At 53.4% G+C, this 13,098-nt stretch overlaps 2 protein-coding genes across 2 annotated transcripts; both read right to left on the bottom strand.

Annotated features, from left to right (window-relative positions):
* Nucleotides 1-1,897: 1,897 nt before the first annotated feature.
* Nucleotides 1,898-4,813, bottom strand: LBRM_12_0530 (conserved hypothetical protein; the record flags this gene model as incomplete). Its single annotated transcript, XM_001563053.1, has 1 exon — nucleotides 1,898-4,813. One exon carries the CDS (start codon nucleotides 4,811-4,813, stop codon nucleotides 1,898-1,900), a length of 2,916 nt encoding a protein of 971 aa, XP_001563103.1.
* Nucleotides 4,814-8,446: 3,633 nt separating this feature from the next.
* Nucleotides 8,447-12,553, bottom strand: LBRM_12_0520 (conserved hypothetical protein; the record flags this gene model as incomplete). Its single annotated transcript, XM_001563052.2, has 1 exon — nucleotides 8,447-12,553. The coding sequence occupies one exon, from the start codon at nucleotides 12,551-12,553 to the stop codon at nucleotides 8,447-8,449; it is 4,107 nt and encodes a 1,368-aa protein (XP_001563102.2).
* Nucleotides 12,554-13,098: the final 545 nt, after the last annotated feature.

The raw sequence follows: 13,098 nt of genomic DNA, 5'->3' as shown, positions 1-13,098 counted from the left end.
GAGAAAGATGTACAAGGCAAAGACCAACAGTGATGTCCGCTATTGTTGTTATTTTACTCGCTTCTTGTTACTCATACCCTCTCTTCCACACACATGCACGTTACACAGGTACTCATCAATTACTTTTTCCACGGGTTAGGGGTGGGCAGAGGGAAATAAGATGTGGGCGCGAGTCTTGCAGGAAGCACGTAAAACGTGAAACTCTACAAAGTGCGAGTCTGGGTGTGTGTGTGTGTGGGGGGGGGGGGTGCGACGAATCTGTCCGTTCTTCGTCAAGGACCCTACGACAAAAAATATATGCCAGTCCTGGACGGTGACCGTGGCCAGCTTCACAGCAAGAGATCACAAGAAGAAAAAAACTAGGCGGGAAGAAAAGAAAATAAAAAACGAGTAAGATAGGACATCAAGAACCGAATGAGTATCTTTTCACCTCTCAACACGTGTTTTGGGTGTGTGTGTGTGTTGATGCAGTCGAGATTTTTGAGTTCAGGGGGATAGGCAATAGAAGAGATGTCTGGAGTCCAAACAACAACGGATGAATGAGCTTTGGAAATGAGGTCGATCACTGAAGACCCATCCCTCTTTTAACTGCTTGTTCTTCCTGTCTTTCGATTAAGGTAGGAAGGCAGTAACGTGCACCACAGCTCGAGAAAATTTGTGGTTGAATCACCAACACGCCCATGAGATAGAAGGTGTGCTAAATTTAAAAAGGCAATGAATGTGAGACGGGTTAGAGAAAGAGTGGCGGGAAAACCCAAGCGAGTTCGTCCATTATTCATCCCCATGGAGTGCAACCGAATGTGACAACAGCACCACAAAAGTGCCCTTCATCACTTGGACCCTTCCATTGATTGGGCGCCGAAAGCCATGCACGACACGGCACGGCAAAAATTCCCCCAAACAGAAGTGCATCTATAAGGCAGCAACATTCTTTTTTGATTGTTTGCTTTCTCTTCATCACACTGGAAGTGGTGATGAGGACAAAGGGGAGAAAAAGACCGAAATTTTCCTCAAGTACACACCCGAAAGAAACGGTAGCAATCACTGAACAAAGAAGAGGAAAACCATAAACATAATATAGAGAGACAATAAAAAAAGAACAAGGCTGAAAAGAGACATAGAAAAACATCAGCAACTGGGCAGGTGTAGGAATACCAAGAGCGGCGCACCAACGCTTAGGCGTCTGTCACGGTAACAACTGTGTCTAAATCTACTCGCTGCGTCGCTTCTTTGTGTACTAAGGGAAGCCTGCCTCCCCTGCTTCTCTTTCTCCACAGTGACATGGTTTCCTTTTTTGCCACCTACGCTTGGAACGCCGTTTCTTCGTAGCAGAACTCGAACACGAAAAAAAAAAAGGGGAGAAGCAGAGGCAAAAAGTACTGGTGACAGAGTGTGCATGAGTATATGCGGCATGAGTGGGAATCAACGAAAAGAAAAGGAGGAAACCCCAAGAGAAGGCTAATTTTACAATGAATACAAAACTTGAACTTCCACCAGAGACGCACAGGCACAGACACACGCCTACGAGAATTTTTGTAGCCTCTCTCGGAGGGCAAAGGGGTCAAAAAACGAAGCCGTTCTATGGACAGTAAGCGGAGACCATCACGAAAGTAGAAAAACGTAAAAGGCGAACAAAAAAAAAAAACGCGAGACACACACACACACACACACACAAACAAAGGCAAAACTTCGTTGAATGAAAGCAATGCTCCTGTTCCGTCTATCTTCGCCTGCAGCTCCTTTTACTTCTCTTACTGTCTATGTGATGCACGCTATCGAAGAAAGAACAACATGCATAAGCGGACAATGTCAAAACAAACACATGCATAAAGAAATGAGGTGTAGAATCAATAACTTTGTGGTGCGCTGACCAGCAGTCATCATCAAAGGCCACTTTTTACATCCCTGGGGCTTGCCACTGATCCAGATGCGTGTCGCGCCGCAGGGCATCAGACTTGGAGTGGCTGTGCGACGTGCGCCGTACGCGCCCCGGCACAGCCTCACGGACACCTAGCGACACAGTGCTGTGCCGGCGGCTGCTGCCGTGTCCATGAAACGGAGTCATGGTCTGCGAAGCAGCCTGCTGGTGTTGCATGTGTATAATAGATGTTACCTCATCCAAGCGCCGTTCGATGCGACTCAGCGCCTTTGAGAGAATCGGGCTCGCTGGATAATTCCCCATGGAAAGGGTGCTGCCACTCCCAAGGCCATTGTACCCCATCACATCACGGTGGAAGGCTGTGTCGGGGCCCGCAATGCTGTACCGCGGAGGTTTGAAGAACCCAGTCATGAGCGCCGCAGTGTCGACGCTGCAGTTGTTCAGCGCTGAGGCCTCACCGCCGTTATGACCCCTTAGCCGCTCCTGCTCCTCGATCTGCCTCTCCAAAATCATCAGGCGCTGCTCTTTCGACAAGAGCCACACCTGAGAGTCACGGAGGATCATCATGTCATGCTCCAAACCGTGCGCTTGCTCTTCCAATGTAAGGCGAACCTTGTTGAGGAGTTGCCCACGATTCGATGATGAGCGAACACCTTCCCGTTTGGCGGCAAGAACATCTTGCTTCCATTGGTGCCGCGTACGCCTCAGCTGCTGCTTCCGCTCTTCGAGGTTCTGCTGTTGTAACTCTACATACTTGCGACCCTCTTGCAAGCGACTTCGTTCGCCCTCAACTAAACTGCGCTGCTCCTCGAAAGAAAGGGGTAGCTTAAACCCACCAGATGTCTTGATCGGGTTTCCGCTCAGGACAGGCGCCATCAGGCTCGCCGTGGGGTTCGAGGAGTGGAAGTCCTGCTCGCTTCTTGAAGGTGTGACGATTATGGATGCTGCAGCGGCAGGTGTCCCTGGAGACGTTCGAGCCTCTCCCGTTTGCGCCGGAGATGAAAGGATGAATGGTGATCCGGCAAAGACCTCACGAAGTGCTTCTGTGACAAGAGCTTTGATGTCCGGCTGCGGAGACGCAACAGGGGCTGCCCCAGCAACACTCTCCTCGACTGAGGTACGTGTGAGCAACTTTCTATCCAGATGTGGGGGAGACCCCTTTCCCTTTCCTATGTCGCCATCGTCATCTGTAGCACTCACAGATCGACTCTCCAACAAGCGAGGAGTTGGTTCACGCGATTCAGCAAGTCGTACGACGCTCAGACTGTCTCGCCGCAACTCCTTTTCCTTCACCAGTTCCTGCATGATAGCATTCAACTCCTCTTGGGCCTTCTCCTTCAGTTGCTGCTTCAGGGTCTCGAGCTCCTTTGCTTGGGAAGCCCTGATTTCCGCCAGCGCCTCCATAAAGTGCTCGTGCTCTTGCGAAAATTGTTCTTTTTGATGGGCACTCCGCTGTTCCTTGAATTCGTCGTGCAGTCTTTGAAGCTGCTGCTGCTGCACTTGCTTGAGCTCCTCTGCCTCGCGCTCAATATCTTTCCGAAGCGTCTCGAGTCGCTTGCTCGCACGATCTTGCTCTTGCTGAACTTGCCGGTCATGCTCCTCGCGCATCTGAGCTAGTTTTGAGTCCATTTCCTCCTGCATTTGCCTCTGCCTTTGAGCTCCAATCTGCTCGAGGACGCACTGCGACTCTTCTACACCCTTCGCGAAGGCGGCGAGTGCAGTTTTATACTCGTGCAAGAAAGCTAATGAGAACTGCTTCACATCCGCCACGCTTTTCATAGCTTCCTGGAACGCCTGAGATTGAGCCTCTTTTTGGATCTCCGACTCCTGTCGCTTTTCGCGCGTAAAGACTTCTAACATCTGTGCAACTTCCGCTTCGACTTTTCGCTTATCGTGATCGAGTTGTGCTTTCAACTTGTTGCGCAGGCGCTCGCTTTCAGCGGTGCGCTTCGCCTCATAATCCTGCCGCAGTGCAGCGAGCTTGCTCTCTAGCTCGGCTCTAAGCTTGGCCGACTCGCTATTCATCGCATCCTCCATCTCCTTGTCGACCGCCGCTCGGCGTTTTTGTTTTTTGGCGTTTGCTTCTTCCTGATAACTTCTGAGCTCCTCTGCTACCCCTGCATCGATCGCCTCCTCCTGACGTCTGAGATTGTTCTGCTGCCGTGCTCTATATTCCTCCAGCTCCTTGCTCACCTCCTGATCCACCTTGGCCTTCTGATTCTTCGAGCTAGGAGTCACAGCTTTCTCTGGCGAAGGTGTGCTAAGCTTGTCTAGAGCCCTCAATCCGTTCACACCACCACCAGCCACTACCTTTGACGGAAGAAGTATGGTATCGGGCTCATCGATCTTGGGTGCTTTGGTGGCATCCAACGCAAGAGAAGAGCCGCTGCGAGAAGCGGTAGATTGAAACTCGAGGGAACCCATGCGTGCCGATGCAGTATTTCCCTTGTCGTCCCTCCCTCCATCGCTCAGCATCGCGGCGATCTTCAGAGATTCGGGCAGCTCTTTCTTCTGCTGTATTGGCTCCAGGTCCTTGACGCTGTTGATCTTCCTGGCTGCCTCCTGAGCTCTTGAGTTTGTCTCCTGTTCCTCGGTCTCGCTGATCTTTGATCGTCCCTTCTTGGTAGACTTACCGCTATGCGCGTGCAGATGTTTGGACGAGCCACCAGGAGTAACTTCTTTATCACCCTTCCCATTTTTCTTCACGTGCAGCTTTGCTTTCTCCGTTTTGAGGAGCTCACGGTAGTGTTCGTCGGAAGGGTGATCCCAAATACTCTGCCCGGTCTTGAAGTTGAAGTAGTACAACTCACCCTTTTCGCTCTTGCATGCCTTCCAGTGGTCCGGAAGTGGAGCCTTGAGACCCTCGCGTGCTATCCACAAAAGGGGCATGTCGTCGGGGAGCTCCATCCCGAGCCACTTCCCGTACTCTACCATTTCGGCTTCAGAAGGTTCATAGCTTGTGTCAGGTTGCACTTCGAGAACCACAGACATTGTGCCTCGCTAATACTGAATCGGGTGCGCTACGCAGTGTAGTTGTGATTTATTGTCACTTTTTCTATTCATGTGTACGCAATCACTGAAGTCGCCGTAGCACCTGGTGTTCACAGGAGTTAAAGATGGAAAAGAGAGAATTGGGGGTGAGTAGTGAAGGCGAGGAAAAGAGAAATAGAAGCTACTGTCGCACGTGTCAGTAGGTCATCGAGGGGATGCAGAGTACGCTGTGTGTAATACTGTACTTGATTCACACACTGATTTCATGTGAAAGAGGAAGTCAGGGAAATGGCAATGAAAAGCAGTGCAGGCAGTTGCTTTGGTCCAGTGAGTTTGAACTACGCTTAATGTGTATAAAAAAATGGGCCAATGCTCCAAATTGTCATGCAGAATCAATCAAGGGTAGCAGAGGAGACGACCTTAGCGCAACACTAAACACATGTATTTTTGAGAACCCTCCAGGAGATCAACACAAAAGCGTATCAAGTCCCCTTCAGATGACTTGCTCCTATGTTTGGCAGTGGTTCAGGTAGCTTGCAAGCTAACAACTTCTGCTGACTGCTAGAGGTTGAAAGGCGCAAGATTGGATTTTTAAAAAGTCATACTACGAGTCCGTCGAAGCATATAGCACAAGCCTTAACAATGATTGAAAGGTGCAAAAGGCCAATGTTCAAGAGTGAATGTGTCCTCAAAGGGCAGTTAGCAGAACCAAACACGTTGTGCGACTCATTTAACCCGGACAATACTCGCAGAGAAGCCCACACTGTATAGACACGAAATTAGCATTTTGAGCTACACCTGCTGTTGCTCCACCTCAGATAAACTGCCCTCATGACTCGAAGTTAATCGGTGCTCCATCACTTCAGTAACTTGCTGATCATTGGCTTCTCCTCCAAGTCTAAAACCTTTCCGCATGGCATCTCAACTAATGACGGCTCCTCATGCCAAATTGCTTCCATCTCTGTACAGAGTCAACCCGGTTGATACTTTAGTCAGGGAAAAAGTGTTGGTCAATATAGAAGTGAGGAAGTGCTTGCTCAAGTGAGCCTTCTCTGATGAATACTTTCAGTGTGATACCAACACCACTGCTATTCCAATCGCGACCCCTGGGAGTCTTAGTCTTCATGCGCTTCACTAATAGCTTCTGCTCAACGCAATCGAATGCCCGATTTCTGTAACTGTAGCGCATCCACCATGGATACAAGGACACCGTTTTTTTTTTTTTTTGATTCAGTGCTTATCCCCTAAGATCGCAATATATATATAGGTGATCCAGGCGATGATCTTGCTCTCCGACAAAAGGACGGAAGCTCTTGAGTAATGTAGTCACAGTGCCCCCCAAAGCATTCCTAAACGACCCTTTCAGAAGTCGTAGCTATTCATGTCTCCGGTTGCACTGCGTTGCCAGCTGCTCGTGACGGGTTTCTCAAGCCCTTTACCGCGGGGTGCACAGAAGTTGCTCATACAGCTTTTATACATTTACACCTTAGGTGTCTACTATAGCCTCACAAAGCTCTTGTGCCCATCGTCATTAAGCACAACTGCTTAGCATCAGCTGATAATCATCATACTAGTAAACTCTGACAGCAGCAGGAGGCCCCACTGTGTGACTCATCACCCCCTTGTAGATAGAGCTGCAGCATCCAAAGGTTTCACATTAGTACCCTTTGTAACTACCAATCATTCAGCTTGATTACAAAAAAAAAAAGGATGAGCATGACAATAGTAAGTCCTGTAAGGAAATCACTCACCACCACATACCTTCATCGCATCCTCATACGCTGGCATAACCACTTCAAAACCGCGTGGAACAACACTAAAAGGAACAAAGTTCTCTATGAGTGAGAAGTAGAGAATCCTCTACACCAAGATACTTCTTTTCTCTTTCTTCCGTGTGCCCATTCTAAGAACTGGGTGAGATACCCTTGAGTGAAGCTGACACCATGCCCATCATATGGATAGCAAAGACGTATGCACTGCTTCAGGGTGCTGTGCCGCGATGTCATCCAGGACCGGGACGCAGGTAGCAGTAGCTGCACATCAGTCTGGCTTCCCTGTGTCGTAGGTACTTGATCCTAACACCACCAGGGCTGGGTCGGCATTGACAAGGATAGGAGCTCCTTGGATTCCCCATATAGTGTGGTACTGACCACCCTGACACCACGCTGAGGTGCCACCCATCGTCAAAAAGAATGGACATGTTGCACAGTGAAAAACTAACACACTCGGCTCAGAAGAAAACTCCTGATGTACTTAAGGGCAATCATATTCTACAGAAGTATACCACTTATTTAAGCACATTCAATCACGTCTAACAAAAAGAGACCCTTATAAATTACTGCAGTAGCTTGCACGACTTTCAAACAAAGGATGGGTGTGTACGTATTGGAGGAACCATTGCAAGGAAAACTCGTAATCAGCTTAACAGCGGTTAAGAATCAGGCGTGGCATCAGAAAAAAAAACTGTCACTCAGAAAATTCTCTCTCTATCAAATAGCAGTAACAAGGTGTACGTGAAAGAGAGCCTAACGTGTAGTGCACCGGGCACCTCTAATATATATACCCCCTTTCTGCCCACGGCTCTTTTTTGCCTGTTTGTACCACAATTCCCAAGGCATTACACCCGCGACTGCAATGCACAAAAATTTTTCAGAAACATCCCTTGAGTCACACACAACCGCAGCTTACCTCACAGCACCCATTACATGTCATTGATGTAGAAATTGCGAGGCTCACGTCACCACAACTTGGAAAGAGCGACACAGCCCTCCAGCGCAAAAAAAAAAAAAGCGAAAAAATCCTTTGCGCGCCCAACCCTGTAGTTGGCAATTTTCACTAGACACCTGTCGATTTTATTCAACGCCCCGCAAAACCCCACTAACGGGGCGCAGTCGATGCCGCAAAAATATCGTCACATCGACCCGATAAGCGACCTTTTTTTCACCCCCCCCCTTTCCACCACGAACTCAGCAGCCAAACAGACGCATTACCGCCACAGCCCACCCACGCCTCTGGCGCGCCGCGGCTCAACCCGGGTCGCCCAGGACGAACCCTCCCGCCGTCAGGTCGGGGAACGTGTCCGGCGGACCCCCGCGCCCTTCCCCGCATACGCGTTCTGCGGTCGGTGCCAGACGGGCGCGGGTGGGCTGCATGACTTGCTCCAAAGCTGGCCGCCCTCAGGGTCCTGCCCGGGGGCAGGGGCCGTGGCGTCCTCCCTCCCCCGTGCGGGTAATAGGGGGTGGTCCGAGCGCATGCTGGTGGGGCTCGGGCCGGGGCCCTCGGGGACCTCGCACCCCGCCCGCCCACCACCCCAAATCCCGGATGCGATACGCCATGCCGGCTGCGCTTGATAGCGCCCGCGCACCGCGCTCGCACCGCTAGGCACTTGGACCTGTTTCAGGACGTTGTTGGTTTTTGGAGGGGGAGGGGGACTACGCTGAACCACTCTTCTGCTGTTCTTGTCTTCCTGTGCCTTCCTCCCGCGGTTGTGTATTCGTGGGTGAAGAAAGGCACCCAGACCCAGTATAACGCTCTCATCCCTGTAACGCCATTTGCAAGCCACAGTGCGCTCGCCATTCACGCGCGCGCTTTTTCCTGGTCTCGAGGTGTACGCTGTCCCTGTACGTTAAGAATTTCGCCGTCCGTCTTGAGAGTGAAAGGGCTAGGCGGACGTGATGATACCACCGCCATGCCATTGGATCCACCGCGAGGCTGGAGGGCTGACAGTGCCAGCGTTCGATTTCCCGAGGCCCAGCGATACACGAAATAGAGGTTCACGCGCGCGGCGCGCTGCAGAGCGATGGTGCACTCCTCAGGCTGGCACAAGTCGTACGCAACTCGCTCATACAAGGGAACGCACAAGTAGTACAACTTCAGAAACTGTAAAGTGCGGGCAATGTTGTAGAGTACCTCCCCGATCCCGACAGTCGGCTCCAGAGCCAGGCGAAGCTGCTGATATTGAGTCAGGTAGTAGATGGCCGCTGACACGCACGCCTCACGAGACCGAGTTCGCTTTCGGTGGCTGCAGAACAGATAGGAGAGACCCACCATAAAGTTCAGCAGAATATCGACCGGTCTCTCCCGTAGCGCCATCAGGTACAGATTCAGCACACGTGTGTAGCTGCGCGTTTGGTGGTACCGATTGGCCAGCAGCACAAGTAGCGCAGGGTCATTGTAGCCGTCTGCGACAGCGCGGTATAGGATGGAGCTGCGATCGTAGCAGCGGTTCAGCACGCTGTGCATCAGCTCCACCACTTCATGGCGCTTGTCCTCAGCGGTATCCTGCTGCAGGAGTCGAAGTCCTACACGGTAAGCATCCTCGCTCTCACCCGCCGCAAGTGCGGCTCGCAGTACCGCCAGGCGCAGCGGCCTCTCGAGCCCATTTCCCATCTGCCGCAACCGGCGCTTCTGCGCAAAGTGAGTGAGTGAGACAAACGCGAACTCTCGCGCCTCCGTGAACTGGCCCACTGCACTGTAGCACTCCACAATGGCCACGGCGAGTGAAATGAAACCGGCCTTTCCTAGCACCGCCACGGCCTCACGAAGCGTCACCCTGTCCTCCAACCCGGTACCAGGCGGAAACCTGGCAACCACGTTGGCGTTGTGGTTCGCCTCCAAGTCAGCCCATGGATCCGGGGTACTTTCTTGCCCCTCCCCGCCCCGCACCCCGCCTCCAGGGGTGAAGCTGGAGGCGTCGAGAAAAAGCTGTGCCATAGTTGGGTCGTGAAACTGCTTGCTAACCTCCTCCAGCGAGGGAAGCTCATATGATTCCGGCAATGTGTCCACTGTTTCGTCGTGCTGCTCATCCCTCTCCGAGGCTGGGACCTCCTCTCTCGCGTTTCCAGAGAACTCAGCCAGCCCTCCTTCAGTGTTTGCAACTGCCTCAGCCGCTGTCAGAAACTCCTCTAACTCTTCCAGGTCCCTGTCTCGCTCCCCCATTATAGTGTTGTTGAACCGGCCCACGACGGCGCCGCCGCTGCTTTCCCTTTTTGTCTTCTGCCTCTCTCCCTTCCCTTCAATGCCTGATGATGCCTTCACCACCGCCGTTGCCACAATAGCTGTGTCGCCGACTCTCTCACCACCCCCCTCACGCTTTACTGGGGAGTGAAGAGCTTCAGCTCCGCTTCGGTCCTCCCCACCGTCATCGACAGCCTCCTCCCTGATGGATTGCGTCGCACTGCTCTTGTCTGTCTCTGCCTTGACCCTGCTCGACGCCGGCTGGTCATCCTCAGCCCTACCACCCTCGCCCTCCTCTTCGGCAGGCCAGAAGGCGCCTGGTTCCATGCTGATGACAGCCGCGCGCCGCTCCTCGGCCGTCTTGAGCCGAGTCGCGCCTGACTCACCCTGCACAGCAGCATCTCCGGCAGGTCCTTCAGGCACTTCATCAGTCAAGATGTCCCCGTTCGCTAACCCCCTCCCCACTGTGGGGCGGCGGCGTCGCCGATTGAAACGGAAAATCGTCGAGGTGTCCTTGAGCTGCCCCTCCTCCTTCCGTCGATCCCAACCGGCGGCGAGTGACGCCGCTGCAGAGGCACCGTAGGCGGTTGTCGTTAGAGACTCCAGACCGCGGCGAGACAACTGCTGCCGTGCGACGGAGGTCGAAGCTTTGATGGACGCGGCTAGCGAGAAGGAGGTACGTGCGGCGACGTTGCTGCCACCAGCCGAGGCACTCCCACCCACCATTCCGGCCAGACTCGATGCAGGTATGATGGCTGAACTCGCACGCGTCACTGTTGGGAGGTAAAGAGAGGCCCCACTGCGGCGCGATGACGTGCCAGGCGCGACAGATTGGGTGTCACCGTCCTCCTCGCTGGACAGCAGAAGCTCAAAAATTGAAACGCCGAGGGCGATCGCCTCGACATAGCGCTTTGCATGTTGAAACACGTGAACGAGAAACACGCCAAGCTGAATGCGCTGGAGCGCCGGCTCGTCCTTCGACGGTGTCAACACCTCTACAGCGGCGGTTGTGTCCTTGCGCTGATAGAAGTAGTAGCGACCGAGCAGGAGCCTTGCCTGCAGATGCGTGGACTCCAGCTGTAGTACGCGCTCGGCGTACTCCTTTGCTTCCTCGTACAGCTCCCTCGCGTACGCGCTTTGAGCCTGCCCTTGAAGGGCCGCGGCTAGCACTGTTCTGAGGTCTGCCTCCTCCGCCTTGAGCGCCTTTAATGCGTCTGTGGCCGCCTGCACCTTATTCCATGGAGCTGTGTCCTGCATCAACGCCAGCTCCGCCTCCGCCACACCCACCTGCCTGCGAACGCGGTCATAGACAAACTGATGGTAGTGAGCTAGCGTCACGTACAGCTGTGCCGCCTCCGCATGCATACTCACCTTCTGCAGTGACATGGCAGCATCCAGCAAGACATCACCATAGTCCTCCATTGAACAGTGCTCCACCAAGTGCTGAAAAACGTCGCGACATGGTTGCTCGTAGACGCCGCCAAGGAACGCGTATGCCACCCCAAGCCGCACGAGGAGGTCCGGCGGAAGCTCCATTAGGTCGACATCGAGGCAGCCAGCCGCCATATGAAGCAGTTGCACGGTGTCAGAGAAGCTGCCTTGCTCGCTCAGCAGCTCGGCATGGACGTTAACTAGCGTGAGAAAGTTCTTCTGGTCCTGTTGGGTTCGAAGCTCTATCCGCTCTCCGTACAGTTGGTGGACTACGCCGCCTTGGTCCACACCCGTGCTGCCAGCTACATTCCTAGGGCGATGAAGCGACGCTAGATCTGAGAACGGGGAGGCAGGGGAAATGACATCGTCAAAGCTGAATTCATCTAATGTGGCCTCGGCAGGAGACGACGACATTGGCGTCGCTGAGGTCGTGAGGTCCGTTGTGACGGGGGCTGCTGCGCCACCCTCGCTGACGTCCACGCCAAAGAAGCGCACGCGCCTCACAGCTTGTCGTCCTGAGATCGACGAGTCCGGCAGGGGTGAGGACGGCTGTTGCTCCGCACCTGGAGTGGAAGACCTCACTTGAACAGTTGCCTCCGCTCCGTGTCCCACCGCCTCACCGGGCGTTGCTATTGCTCCAGTTGCATCAGCCGGCGGCAGTAGTTGAAAGGCGTGTTTGATGCTGCTCTCGATCAGCCGCTGCAGTGACGCCCACTTGCCAAGTTGGAAGTACAAAGACGAGAGGATGGCGAACACCTCAAAGTCGCAGCACCGACTGCTGTTCCACAACGGTACCAGCACATTCAATGCTCTTCGAATCTCACCCAAACCGATGAGTAGGTCTGCTAACTGCAGCTGCAGCGCACGGTGTCGCTCCTGGTTCTTCTCAAGTGCCGACATACGCTGTAGGCAAACCACAGACTTGTAGTAGAGCTGCTGTGTCATGAAATCGTGTAGCAATTCCTCCCATAGGACGATGTCGCGCGCCAAGAAGGCCTGAAGGAGCCGGAAGTCGCTGGCCTGGTCAAACTTACCTTTCGACTCCGCAATCACAGCCAACAAGGCAAAGAGGTGCGCGGTGGGCCGGATGCGGAGCGCTTGCACTGCCTCCTGTTCAGCTGCTTGCGAGTCACCACGCAGAAAGGCATTCTGTGCAGCTGTTACGTGTGCCTCAAAGGTCGAGTGCAGCGCACTCGAAGAGAACTCCCTGCGCTGCCCCTCGCGCCGACGCTTCACAGCCGCCGCGCTCCGCCCTGTCTCGACACTATTCGCAATTTCATTCCGCTTCAGTGGCATCGATTTGCGCCCCTATACGCGGCACTCGGGAGAGAGAGAAAATAAGATAAGAACGAAGGGGACGGAACGGTATGCAGGGAAAGGGCGAGGGAGAAAGCCCTGAGATGACAACGGTGTCGGCACGCCACACACACGCACACACCTTTAGCAGGCAGTGGGTAGGGCAGACGTTCAGACCACGTCCGTCGAAAAGTGGCCCTCGTAGAATCCACTGGGCGTAGGTTTATGAAGCAGAACGAGGAAGTGCAAACTGGAGAGCAGAAAGATGGGCGTTCTATGCACAAAGCGCCGCTTTTCACGTGGGGCTCGTATGTATGCGACTGTGTATGTGTGGGGGAGGGGGGGTTATCCATGTGGACGGATAGGCAACTTCGAAAAACTTGTGTGTACACTTTGCAGAAGGCGTACTTTCGCTTGGTCAAGAAATGGCGCGGTTACGGAAAAGAAAGTGAGTGTGTGTGTGTGTGCAGGAGAAGATAGAGGGCATGTAACCACCACGCTATAGTGAGACTGCCGCAAGCGTCATTGTGCCGTTTCGGCAAGAG

The sequence above is a fragment of the Leishmania braziliensis genome, chromosome 12, assembly GCF_000002845.2.
Source record: "Leishmania braziliensis MHOM/BR/75/M2904 complete genome, chromosome 12".
NCBI lineage: Eukaryota > Euglenozoa > Kinetoplastea > Trypanosomatida > Trypanosomatidae > Leishmania > Leishmania braziliensis.
The sequence above is the reverse complement of the archived record's forward strand: the minus strand, read 5'-3'. Positions and strand labels throughout refer to the sequence as shown.